This window comes from Dicentrarchus labrax, unplaced genomic scaffold, assembly GCF_905237075.1.
Source record: "Dicentrarchus labrax unplaced genomic scaffold, dlabrax2021, whole genome shotgun sequence".
NCBI lineage: Eukaryota > Metazoa > Chordata > Actinopteri > Moronidae > Dicentrarchus > Dicentrarchus labrax.
Genome location: NW_026136705.1, coordinates 12269912 through 12282142, shown reverse-complemented (window position 1 = coordinate 12282142; position 12231 = coordinate 12269912). Strand labels below are relative to the sequence as shown.

The window sequence follows — 12231 nt, the reverse complement described above, 5'->3', positions numbered from 1 at the left end:
CTGGTTTCTTATCAGTCCCATGATAGCTTATTTCCCCCACCAAATTAGTCAGAGTTCGCCCCCCTTCTCCATCCTCATTTCCTTATGTTTTCTGAAAGCAGAGCTCTGTTTTTCATCATAAGGTCAAGGGCCAATCCTCTGTCAGTCCTGCTTCTTAAGAAACTCTGGCTTGCCCTTTACCTTCTTATTTCAGAGCTCTGTGTTTCTGCAGACCAGTTGGGTTGTGCTGTCTCATTGTTCACACCATCATCAGAACTGTAGAGTATGATTGTGACTCTAGCATGGGCTACATTTTATGTAAGAGTCAGTGTCAAAACGGCAAAAAGGGTTTACTAGCAGGTTGTGAGTTTTGGGGTTTTGTTTAAGCATTAACGTCAATATAAAGCCAACTCAGTTGTTTTGTATTTTGAAATCCATCTTATCAGTATTTGACAGTGGAGTAGAGAAAGTTCTCAGTGAAGGTGCAAAGTGTTGTGGATTGGGCAGCATACCCTGACTCCTCTAATCTATCCAAATAAACACTCTTCCTCCCTCCCCCTGGTTCCAGGGGTTATCATAGAAACCCTCCACTGGTCCCCTGCCCAGACACTAACAGCAGCCTTTAACACAGCACAGCCTGCTTTTTGTGCATTTGCATCAGAGGCAACACAGGATACACTCTCTCACACACACACTCGTAGCCACTTACGCACTAAATCATATCTCAAACTGGAGTCGCAGTGAGGAAACAGAATGTCAGGGAAGGAAGCACTGAAGCCAGTGGGAAAGCAGAATTTGCCTCAAGTCTGCAGAGCTCTTTTCTGACCCGCTCTAGAAGAGGACTGAAGGAAACGTTTAGATTCATAACAGCAGGAAAATATCTGATGGTATTTTTTGGAAATAGGCCAGAACACGAAAGGAGAAGGTTTTAGATTTAGTTAGTAGAAACTCAGCCTTCACTTGGATATCACCCTCGAGATCTGGATTTTCAAACAGAAAAGACATACATCAGGAGGAAATTCTTGAAATTCTCTTTGTCTCTGACCACTCACTGCTCTTCAGTCCCATCATCTGCTGCCTCCATCGAACTACAGGAGGACACATCACCAGGTTTACCACAGTGAGTACAAGAAACTCCATCACCACTCCACTGATTTTTTTATTAAAACTGTGTTTGAGAAACAAAAATGCTGATCCTGACCCGAACAAAAGGGCTCAGTTTACCTGAATACATAATTTTAATCAAACACCCTGAACACGTTTCTTCATTAATGTGTATTCCTGTGATCCTGGAGAGTTAGTTTTGATTTCTGAAACTGATCAATCAATTAACAGGAAAGCTGTGTTGATGACGTCATCAAAAGGAAAGTGCTTGAGCAGCTCAGTGATTGAATGGAAGACAGGCTTTGCTGACATACACTTACAAACAGAACTACTGCACAATGAAAGCGATTCAAAAATGTTTTTTTTAGGCCAGATTGAGTTGTTGGAGATCCTATAAAAGTCTTTTAAAAGAGAAATCTAAATCTTCAGATTCCTATTGCTATTTATACAATATAAAGAAAAAGACAGTAAACCACAAAAAAAACACACAAATTCCAAAAAGTCTTCTGATGGCTTTTATATATACTTGGTTTCCCACAACTTGGCATCACAAACAAGTGACATTGATGGAAAGGGGCGGGATGAATTTAGTGATCTGTAATTTACTTAAAATGATGTTGACAGACGAACAACAATGAGAGATTGCTCGTAAAACACGTGTTCACATGGCACTTAGCATAATAACAGGAGATGGTAACACGCTCAAGAACAGAGGGAAGTGGTGGAACTTTTAATTTGTCATGTGGAACTGTTTAGGACGGTAACAGTTGTTGAACATTTGTTCCTTCAAAATCAAGTCATAACACCGTTCAGATGCTCAGATTAGTGATTAGTGGGATTTTTCAGAATTTTCCAGCTGTTCCTGGCTCATTGTTCTGGGTGGTGGTTATCCTGGAGTTTGGAGGTGGGGTCAGTGGAGCCCATTTCCTCGCACTTAGTGCTGTGGATTTATCTGTGTTGACTTTCCACACCTTTCACCACATTATTTAAGGAACTCATTGCATAATGGATTAACATTCTTTAGCTTTCCCGGTTTCTAGTAGATTGACAGTAGAAATCAGGGCACGTAGACAGGACAGAAGATTATAGTGAAAAATATACAAACTTTTATGGATATACTTTTTTAACATCAGACACATGAGTACAGACACTTGAAATACTTAGCACACTGAATTTTTTCAGTTTCCCCCAAAATGTAAACTTTCGCTCCCCAATGTTGGGTAGATTCATGAATTAGTTAAATAAAGTTATTGGGCTTAAACTGTATTTTCTTTCCTGTAGCATAGACAGGCCACAAGTAAGATGAGTCTGTCACGGAACGGGACGCTGGAGAAGACAGTATCCGAGCAAGCCCATTCTGAACGGGGCTCCCCCTCCAGAGCGGGGTCAGGGGTCATGGTGCCGCCTCCATACTCCCGGGGGGGTAGTGAAGCCGCTGACGCCCTGGAGTTAAGGGGCTCTCTGGACTGCTGGGCATGCTCTGTGCTGGTCACTGCACAGAATATGATCATAGCGCTGATCAACGCCGGGCTGGCCAGCATCATCTTCGGCACCATCCTCACCCCTGCTCTTACCATGATCATATTCGGCTTCCTCTGCCACTCCACGGTGAGAGTCTACTGTGGAAATCACTTTTTTATTGTTTTTTGACTGACACAGGTTTGAGATGATGCAGGTTTAAAGCTAGTAGGCCAGACTGGTCTTGATAAAACATGTCATAATAGATAATATAAGATAATATACAAGAAATATTTTGTACTAACAGGAAATGATGTAGACTGTCAGTCAGACTGGGAATTTGGGAATGCCACTGTTCTGTTTTTCAAGAGATTCAATACTGTTTTCCAAGATCTTACTGGGTCTTCTTGGAGCTTAGTTTTAATTTTTAGCAGCTGTGACTAAGCTGCTTTGGTTCCTTTGTGCAATGCATTGTGGGACAATGGTGCACTCCAACAGCATACATTAAAAAATCCAGCATAAGTACAAACTTATACTTTTGAGTTAACTTAATTACTCCTGCTTCTAATATGGACACACTAAATATTCAAAACCTCCTTGGACTTAGTTACATACTAAGTCAAAAGAGGTTTTGGAACCTATGGAACAGACGTACAGGCTGGGACATACTGAAGAACTAGAGGTAGTTTTATGTACATGTCCTGTAGAGTCCATGATTTTTTTCATTCACCCTCCTCCTCCGCTTACCCTCCAGGTGCAACCCCATGGAACATCTCTGTATTGCTCAGACCTGCTGGATGATGCCGGCTGCGTGGCTCTGCTGGTTGTGGGCTTCCTGCTACTCACCCCCCTGCTGGTTCTGGCGCTGGCTGCCTACTGCCGCCTGGCCCGACACCTCCAGCTGGGCATGTGTTTCATTCCCTACAGCCGCGCCGTCTACAAGAACCTGCCGGCCTCACGCCACCGTGGGGCTAGTCCAGGAGGCTGCTGTGGTCAACAGGGGGCTTCAGAGAGGGAGAGGAAGGGCAGCGTGTGGGTGTAGGAGAGGAGAGGAGAGGAGAAGAAAGGAGAGAAGATGATTGTATATGGTTGTAATATGTATCCTTGTTTAATGATGAAAGTTGGGTTTTTTGATTCTGGATCTTTGTTTTTTAAAAAATTCAAATTTCCATTGTTTTTCTATTTCTAAAGCCATTGTAAAAATCCATCATATTTAATCATTTATAGTCATTGTTTGAAAGTCAATATTGCTTTTTGTATTTTGTATACTATTTCAATGCATTGAATGTATTTTATACCTTTTTACAATAAAGTGTCACTTGACCTGTCAAGCTTTGTGTTTCATATCTGCAAATTGAAAACGATAAACTGTGACCTGTATCGATTTAATTTGAGAAAAGAAGGTATAAAAGAAGTATAAAATACACTGAATGGGGTAAACACGTAAAAGAAGTGTGGCCAATGCAAACTTCCACACAATGTCATTATTCTAAGAGTGTGGCGAGTGTTTAGATTGCAGTATATGTGATCAGAGTGATCAGAATGTAAATGCATAGCATTTCTCTTGTTATTTTAATCCACACATAGCACTTCTTTAGCTGCCAAACGCATGTTACTTATTCTCATTTAATGTCCAAACTAGTTAAGCTCCTGACAGTCTTCATGGCAAGGCAGATACATTATTTTGTATATTTTTCTGAAAAAATGCATTAATGACTGTTTGTACATGTGTTATCTGGCCATTTGAGTTCTATTTATGAGCAACACAGAGTCTGTTAGCAGAGATATCACAGGATAATGTGAATGGTTTCTGCATGTCATAGACTGCTTGATATTTACTTAATGTGTTATATAATACATTTCATGTCATTTAAATGTCAAATTAATACCATTCAAAACAAAGTCTTGATTTCGAATGTACTTCATGAAAAATAACTTTAGTCTAATAATGATTATATTCTGCAAGCTGTATCTTCAAATTAAGTGTAATAAAGAGTTCTCTTTTGTTATTGTTCACAGAGACCAGAGAGCAGAACTACAGAAGCCCTGAAGTTGAGAAAAATGGTTTAAAGTTTTCAGATTGGACAGCAAACTGTAAAACAGATAACAGGTTGTGGTCCTTTGATTGTGCTATTTACCTAACTGATTGCTACAGAACTCACAAAATAAGTATCACAATAGATCTGATGCTGCGCTGTTAATGAATGTTGGTACTGAAGTGTTTAGAATTGGGGTCAGAGGTCACCTACAAAGCCATTTCAGGCACTAGACATTTAGGTGAGAGGACTTTTAATGTTTTTCATGTCAAAATGTGAATGTCCAGCTGTTCAGTGTTTCTCTTCTAGACTTTAAAACAATGGTTTGTAATTTAAAAAAAAAGGTTACAACATGGGGTTCTTAGCTTTGTCCCAAAATAAATCCCGGTTGGAGATGCTTGTCACATTCTCTTCAGTGGTACGTTTTCATATGTATTGTAAGGATATAAAAAAAAACAGTCTGTGTCTTTCTTTAACAGAATAAGCTGAATGAGAGTTTAGGCTTTAGACTTTACGTAGAAAGGGAATCTATAAATGATACCGTTTTTGAGGGATTCAAATGAAAGTAAAAAGTGTGCTTGGAAAGGGAGGGTGACGCGAGTGCTAGAGGCCACTAAATCCTACGCACTGGACCTTTAATATTTACACTGAAACAAATATAATACATTAATTCACAATTTGATATATTTACTGTAAGTATTTAAAGCTAGCTTAACTACACCAAACCACATGAAATGAGTTCAATTAATTCCCTAGTCAAAAAATAAGATGACAGCTACATCTGCTAAGCTAGCTACCTTTAGCAGGCGTTTAGCTGTTCGTTTTTTTCCCCTTCTTTGCCATTAAATGGCAGCTGTTTTATTTAATCATTTGGAGTAACAAACTGAATGACCAAAGTGTCAGTACAGATTACAACGAGAGGACAAATCTTAAACCAAACTTAGCTTTAGTAAAATAGCTTGCAGGAGAGCTCACTTTCTATTAGCTGTAGTTAGCTGTTCATCTGTGGCAGAGAGTGTAGCTTCAGCAGTACAAAGCCACAGTGCAGCACAGCCAAAGTCTTTTCACTTGTGTTTTGTTTGGTTTTTTTTTGGTCCGTTTTGTTGGTACTGCCAATTCAAAAAGCCCTTTGACCCATGTTATAGTATGTTTTGCCTTTGTAGGTCTGGCCTAGGAGATGTTTAGTGTTGGTAATCTCAAACAATTTGAAGCAGTTTGTGACAATTCTGCTTAGTCCATTAAGTTTATCCTATATGTGCAAAAAGAAGTGCCCTGCAATTGAAATAAATAACCTATAATGTGCTATTTGTAAGTTCACTTTGTAATATTCAGTTCAGTATTATCTGTCTGTTTTGACCACAGCAACATCAATTCATTTATTAAATGTTCTTTATCTGCTTATTTCTTTTCAAAGTTGATCCCAGACCATCCTGGACATCCTTTTTTTGTTTGAATCTAATAGCTATTTATGTTCTCATTTCACTTCAGTCAGTTAGATTTAAAAACTCATTCTGGGATCATTAATCTTCATGTGAGACTTGATGTCTTGATTTCAGACTACATGGCAAATGGTCAACACATATCACAGGATTTTAAATCTAGACCTGCTTTAGACAAAATCACAAGAGCAAGAGCTTAGTTTGGGTGCTATCACCATTCGAATCCACTAGGTGGTACTAGAGACACAGTTGAAGACAGCAAGAGCTGCAAAGTTAGAAATAAGTATGCAGTCAAACCAGCTGAAAGAGATATATAACCTTTATTCAAATATAAATTACAAACATAAGGTTTGGGATGTGTTTGAATACATTTGCATTCCTTTAAAATGGTGGATAAAACTGCAGTTATAGTTTACTGTAATATTGTGCTTTTAATAGATCTCACATTGATTTCACATTGTAATGTCTGGATTTGGGTTTGATATGTTGTTTAAATTTCCTGGCCTGGACAGACGTGAGGTTAACAGGGTTGGTTGTTGATATTCATTAATAATTTGTGATGTGGGGCTTTGTATGGAGCTGTGAATGCACCAGGTTCCAGGGTTCCACGTCCGTCTTCAGCCACTTGACCCATGATAATGTAGTTGCCACCTATTGGAAAGGAAATAATGACCATGGAGATTAATCAGTTTTATATTTGAGTAAATGAAAATGTTAATTATCTGTGGGGTGTGTGAAAATCCATGATGTTGATACCTCTGCGGAGCACCGGGCACTTCTTGCACTGGGACACCAGCTTCACCGACATGGTCTCTCCGACTTGCGTGATTGTTAGCCGACCTGCCTTGTAGGCCTTAATGAGGGACACGCTAACAACAAGGGTGCCTCGGGGCCCAGGGGCCAGAGAGGTCACCTTCCCTGTTAACACTGAAGAAAGGAGGGCTCAGTCAGAACACAACATCTAATTGGATACTTGTTGCATTCATGAACGGCAAGAAACTTACCAAATTCACTGGCACAGAAGCTGGTCTTGATGGTTCCATCTCTTTTACAGGTCTTGGCACACAGAGGATTTTGAGGGACTAAGAACATAAAGAAAACATTAAAAAGGCCCATTAGATGTACATCTTCTGCACTTTGACACACAAACATAGCGTGCACATAACTTCACCCACCAGGCCTCTTTCCATTTGGCCTTGTGACAGGCACCCTCCTGTCCTGGCCTGTGGTGCCCTGTCCGCGGCCTCTCGCTGGCTTGACTGGTTTGGGCCTCTTGGTGGGCGCATGTTTGGTAGTGGGGACGGGTGGCTGTGCAGTGGTGGCGGGACGCTTAGGTTCAATGACTTTTACTGCAGGGTTTGAAGGGATGGACCTTGTACCAGGTCCTGCGTCAACAGTTGGTATCTGAGAACCACGGGGGATGCTTGTATAGTAAGCGAGGAACCCATCAGATGTCACACTGAGGTCAGACACAAACTGGACCAGTAGCACGTTGCCACTGGTAATAATGGGCCTGGACACGAGAAACGGTAGAAAACAAGGTTTAAAGTTAAGAGTAGTCTATTTAAGATGACTTTAAAGGCCATCAAACAGCTTTAGAGATATCTGTCACTTACTGTGGGGACTGATCACCACAGTATCTCCCAATCAGCCGTGAATCATCTTTCTCTCCACCATTAAAGAATGCCACATAGTCAAAGCGACAATAGGTGTCATCCTCCAAGACGAACTTATCAAACTTCACCTGGATTACCTGGTACCCAAATAGAAACAGAAATATGACATCAATTGATCAGTTGTTGTTTTCCTCGTTGTGTGTAAAGAATTTGGAAAATAAACTGTTTGCATGCTGGGAGTGAGTGTGCCGCCGACCATATCGGGCTCCACAGTGATAAGCCAGGAGCAGCTGGTTCCTGGTGGGTATTTCTTGTCGGGCCAGTTGGGCGTCTTGATCTCTCCCTGAGCCTTTGTTATCTTCCCCCCACAGAACTGCTGGTCTGAAACAAGTCGTGCATACTCCATGAGGACAATGAATGAAGATAAAAGCAGACTGTACTCTAATAAGTATGCAAAGCGCTGATTTTGTTCACTAACTTTAGAACACATTTTTTCTTCTTGATGACTTTTTGACTTTTAATGTTGTAATGGCTGATTTTATGTTACACAAATCATACAAGATCCTAGCTGTACAATTGATAGCTGGTATTCTTAGCTATTTATTTTGGTAGAATCAAAAGTATTCTTGAGGGAAATAAAATTGAGCAAGCTAAGGGACTTAGCAAGAAACTTTGTTGTGCATATACAGTCTTAGTGTTGTTGTGTTCACTCTTGATGTTAATGCAAATCTCCTTTCTGTGTGAACTGCTGCAAAAGTTGTAACTAATGCTTTGTTAATGGTTTATAAATTATCATTATAGATCAGTTATAAGCTGTTAATAAGCACATATTTTGGGTTGCCATGTTGCAAAAATCCCCTTTGGCTAGCATTTATCTATTCCCCTATTTGATAATAATGGAGTTATAAATGTTCAAAGTTGGATTTTGTCCAGATCCACTGTATTTTTTTTTTCTTCCAGTGGGTAATATCAGCAAACAAGATTTTTCACAACCTAAAAAGTTGTTCTTATCAATGGTTAATAACTTATCCCTCTAAGTTTTAGTAAATTATGAGTAAGAAATTGCTCAACATTTTGGGATGTATTAGGAAGTATTTCCTAGAATGATGAACAATTTTAACCATTAATAAATCCATCATTTAAAATACATAAAGCCTTTAAACATTGTTTGCAGTGTGTTATAAACCTATGCAGGCTGGACATGATAAAAAAGTAGTGATAAAAGTAGTAAAAATCACTCTAAAATGTGACCACATACCATCTACGTATGGTTTAGCTCCACTGAAATAGGCCACAAACCCCCTTCCCTGCGTCTCCCCATCAGACACCATCTCCAGCATCATGGTGTTTGTGGTAGAAATAAGAGCGCCAGGCCGGAAAGTTCCACAAAAGCGGCCTAGTTTTTGCACCAAGTTGGAATGGCCATTGTAAACATCCAGATAGTCGTAGCGGCATTGTGAGTCAGCCTCCAGGTCAAAAATGCGGAAAGAGAGCATGACCACAGTTCCCTCTGGGACCTGGAAACCAGAGAGATTGTACATGAGTCAGACACTGAAAGACTGAGGAAAGGAGTCAGTATTTAGACATGTTGCAGGGTAAGTGACTCACAGTGATACGCCAGGTACATTTGCTGTTGGGTTTGTAAAAGCTTGGGAACCCCTCACTTCCAACAAAGCCTGAGTCTGCGACCAGGTCCCCTCCGCAGAGGAACACAGGCCTGTAGTGAAAGAGGAAGACAGTGGGGAGACATGATGTGAGAATATCACTCCCACGGATACCATCATTTTGACTGACTTCCTTTGGCAGTGTTTAAACTCTAGGTCACTAGAATTTACTGGAAATTTACTGGAGTGTACTGGAAGTAAACAAGGATTTTCATTATCTAACTGTCAGACCACAAGATATTAGCCACGACAGGGTGTCGCTACATTTATGCATGCATCTGATTTCCCTAATTATTCTGTAATTAGATGACCTAATTTTGAATATAAAAAAACCCCAGAAATATTCAAACCACCATCAAATTATTTGTACCAACACTTAAAGCTCTGTAGCAAGAACTATTTATATGAAGATGATTTATGTTTGCTCACACTCATCCATCACAATCATGGAATATGACAGCCTTAAAATAGATGTGAGGCCTCTTTTTCGGTGCTGATACTGATTGTTATGCATGGAGCCCCAAAGTGCATTCAATTAATTAGAAGCCTTATCATAAAGTAAATAGTCATGAATAAATTATGTAAAATATATAAATGAAACTATAATTTGTGAAAGATTTCTTATCTAACATCATAATCTCATCATACAAAATTAAAAATCCTGTTAAATATGAAGTTGTGCCACAGCTAGCAACAAAAAATAACTCTGCTATGGTTTAGAAATGTTAGGAAACTACTGCTTTAGAGTCATAAGAATGAGGCATGAAAAAAAAAAGGTCTGTAGCTCAGTTTTTCAGATATAATATATGACAAGCATATTTTACAGCTGACTATTCTAACCTCATAGTTATTGTGTCACTTCAGCTAATAAATTCTGTTGCATTCCAAACACTGAATGTCAAAGCTCATTTCACAGAAGGGAAAATTTCCTATTTCAGACTGTTGCCAGCAAGGATGCATACGACTTGTCTGTATACTCGTGATTATGTTATGAAGTTGTTATTTTCTGGCATTTTACAGTGTGGTGTGGAGAGATGTTGTTTTTGGCTCAACTGTGAAAACTATGTTGTTTAGGGTAATACATGACATTTCACAAAATGTAAGAAAGATAGATAACATTTGTATGTCATCCCCAATTGTGAAGAAGTAAACAAATACCTAAGTATGCAGTGGAAAAACAGACTACAAGCTCAGACAGCAGAACACCAGCAAAGTAAGACGCTTACTGATTAGAGCCAAGATGTCCAGAGCCAGAGCCAAGTTGCTCTGATTCGACCCCACAGGCACAACCAAAAGCATTAACATCTGGCTCAGCTATTGCAGACTCAGTGTGCCTAACATCATGAGCCAAAAACCAACAGGACAACTCTGTGCCCAATCAAACACTGAACTGGAAAGAATTTACTTACAGAGACAGGAAAGAATTCAGTGTTTTTCAACCTAAAATTGCAGGCTCTTGTGAACTCGGTTAAATTTTGTTCAAACATAGAATAATATCCTCACCTAAAACCTCAACAAAGTTTTCTATGACACATTTCTTAAATATTCACATTCTCCTCACCTGGTGTAATTGGTCTGCTGAGCCTTCGTCCATCCTAAACTCAGAGACAGGAACAAGGAGAGACCCCAGATGCAGCCCACTTGCACCATGATGCAGCGTGCACACAAAGCAAAGCAGACTATTGCAGAAAAGGGAGGTGGTAGCAGGAGGCAAGAGGTGTAAGACAGAGGGGGAGAGGACGAGAAGGAGGCCGCTTGCTCGGGATGGGCGGAGAGAATGAATGAGAAGGGGGGAATCGGAGGGGAAAGAGAGTTCGAGAATGGGTAAAGAGATGGACGGAGATGCTGAAAAGACAACGGAGGCGACAAAGACCCATGAAGGGGGATGACGTGAGTGGGGAGGGAGGGAGGGACGGACGGAGGGAGGAGAAGGCTTTAATTAGAGCCAGATGTTTCTCCATAATAGCCCTGCTCTCAATATAACAGAGAGGGCATCTAGGAACGAAGGGCAGAGAGGAGTAGTGCCAGAAGCTGTGGCTGAAGCTTTGTCGACATTCAGAAAGGAGTGAAAGGAGTGTCATTTTACAGCAGATGTTTCTGGTTCATCACATGGTTGAACCTTACAGTAAAAGAAGCTTGAAATTGAGTTTGGATGGTTGTTAACTTCATTAACGTCCATGACTGACTGACCATTATGCAGGGTTGCACAGGTGGGGCCAGAGCCTGAGGCTCCATGGGCGGTAGCACTCAACTATTTGGGCCATAAATCTTTACATTCCACAACAACATGTGAGACTTTTAATTTACAAACAGTGTGAGTGCTGGATGAAATTTCAAACTTCAGCCATCTAGTTTAAACAAAATACATACAGGATCCAAAAGGAGCTACAATAGGACCTAAACAGAGAAGTATCATAAAACCAATGATCTCTTTCCTCTTACCGTGTTTCCTCAAGCCCCAGGGGCTCCTTTGGCTCCATTACATGTGAGCCAGAGAGCATCTATTGCCCCCACAATCCACCAAGGCAAGAATAACACTCTAGATGGGGGAGTATTTTTTCCCTGTTAACATTCACCAACCAGCCAACCCTTTGGCCTACATTACTGAGGCCTGTGAGGGGGATGCTGTTAGAATAATGCAATAAAATCAGTCACTTTCACAGCGTACAGAGCTGCAGCACCTTGATCAAAGTCAGGCACGAGCAGGATGGACAGCTCATAAAAGCACAAAGCGAAGTTTCCACAGAGAGATTGTGTCTCCAGTTACATGTGGCATATGACTTTAGATAATTTTTTACACTGTGTTAAGAAAATTCTTTCAGGTTTTACGGCCTGCTTGAAATATTTTTGCCGCAGGTAAAGACATGTGAACTTTGACAGTTTAAATGCTCCTAGTGAGCGAGAGAAATGAGCATTCCCTGGTCCTGCTGTGCAG

At 40.4% G+C, this 12231-nt stretch overlaps 2 protein-coding genes across 2 annotated transcripts; one reads left to right on the top strand and one right to left on the bottom strand.

The window, feature by feature from the left end:
* The first annotated feature begins 580 nt into the window (after positions 1-580).
* On the top strand, positions 581-3872 carry tmem88a (transmembrane protein 88 a). Its single transcript, XM_051402175.1, has 3 exons — positions 581-1099; positions 2365-2691; positions 3296-3872. Exons 2-3 carry the CDS (start codon positions 2386-2388, stop codon positions 3581-3583), a joined length of 594 nt encoding a protein of 197 aa, XP_051258135.1. The 5' UTR covers positions 581-1099; positions 2365-2385; the 3' UTR covers positions 3584-3872.
* Positions 3873-6317: 2445 nt separating this feature from the next.
* pcolcea (procollagen C-endopeptidase enhancer a) lies at positions 6318-11119 on the bottom strand. Its single transcript, XM_051401874.1, has 9 exons — positions 10858-11119; positions 9241-9349; positions 8891-9149; positions 7889-8013; positions 7633-7769; positions 7192-7529; positions 7021-7098; positions 6773-6943; positions 6318-6667 (listed from the first exon to the last, which is right to left on the bottom strand). The coding sequence occupies exons 1-9, from the start codon at positions 10944-10946 to the stop codon at positions 6537-6539; spliced, it is 1437 nt and encodes a 478-aa protein (XP_051257834.1). The 5' UTR covers positions 10947-11119; the 3' UTR covers positions 6318-6536.
* Between the last annotated feature and the right edge of the window lie 1112 nt (positions 11120-12231).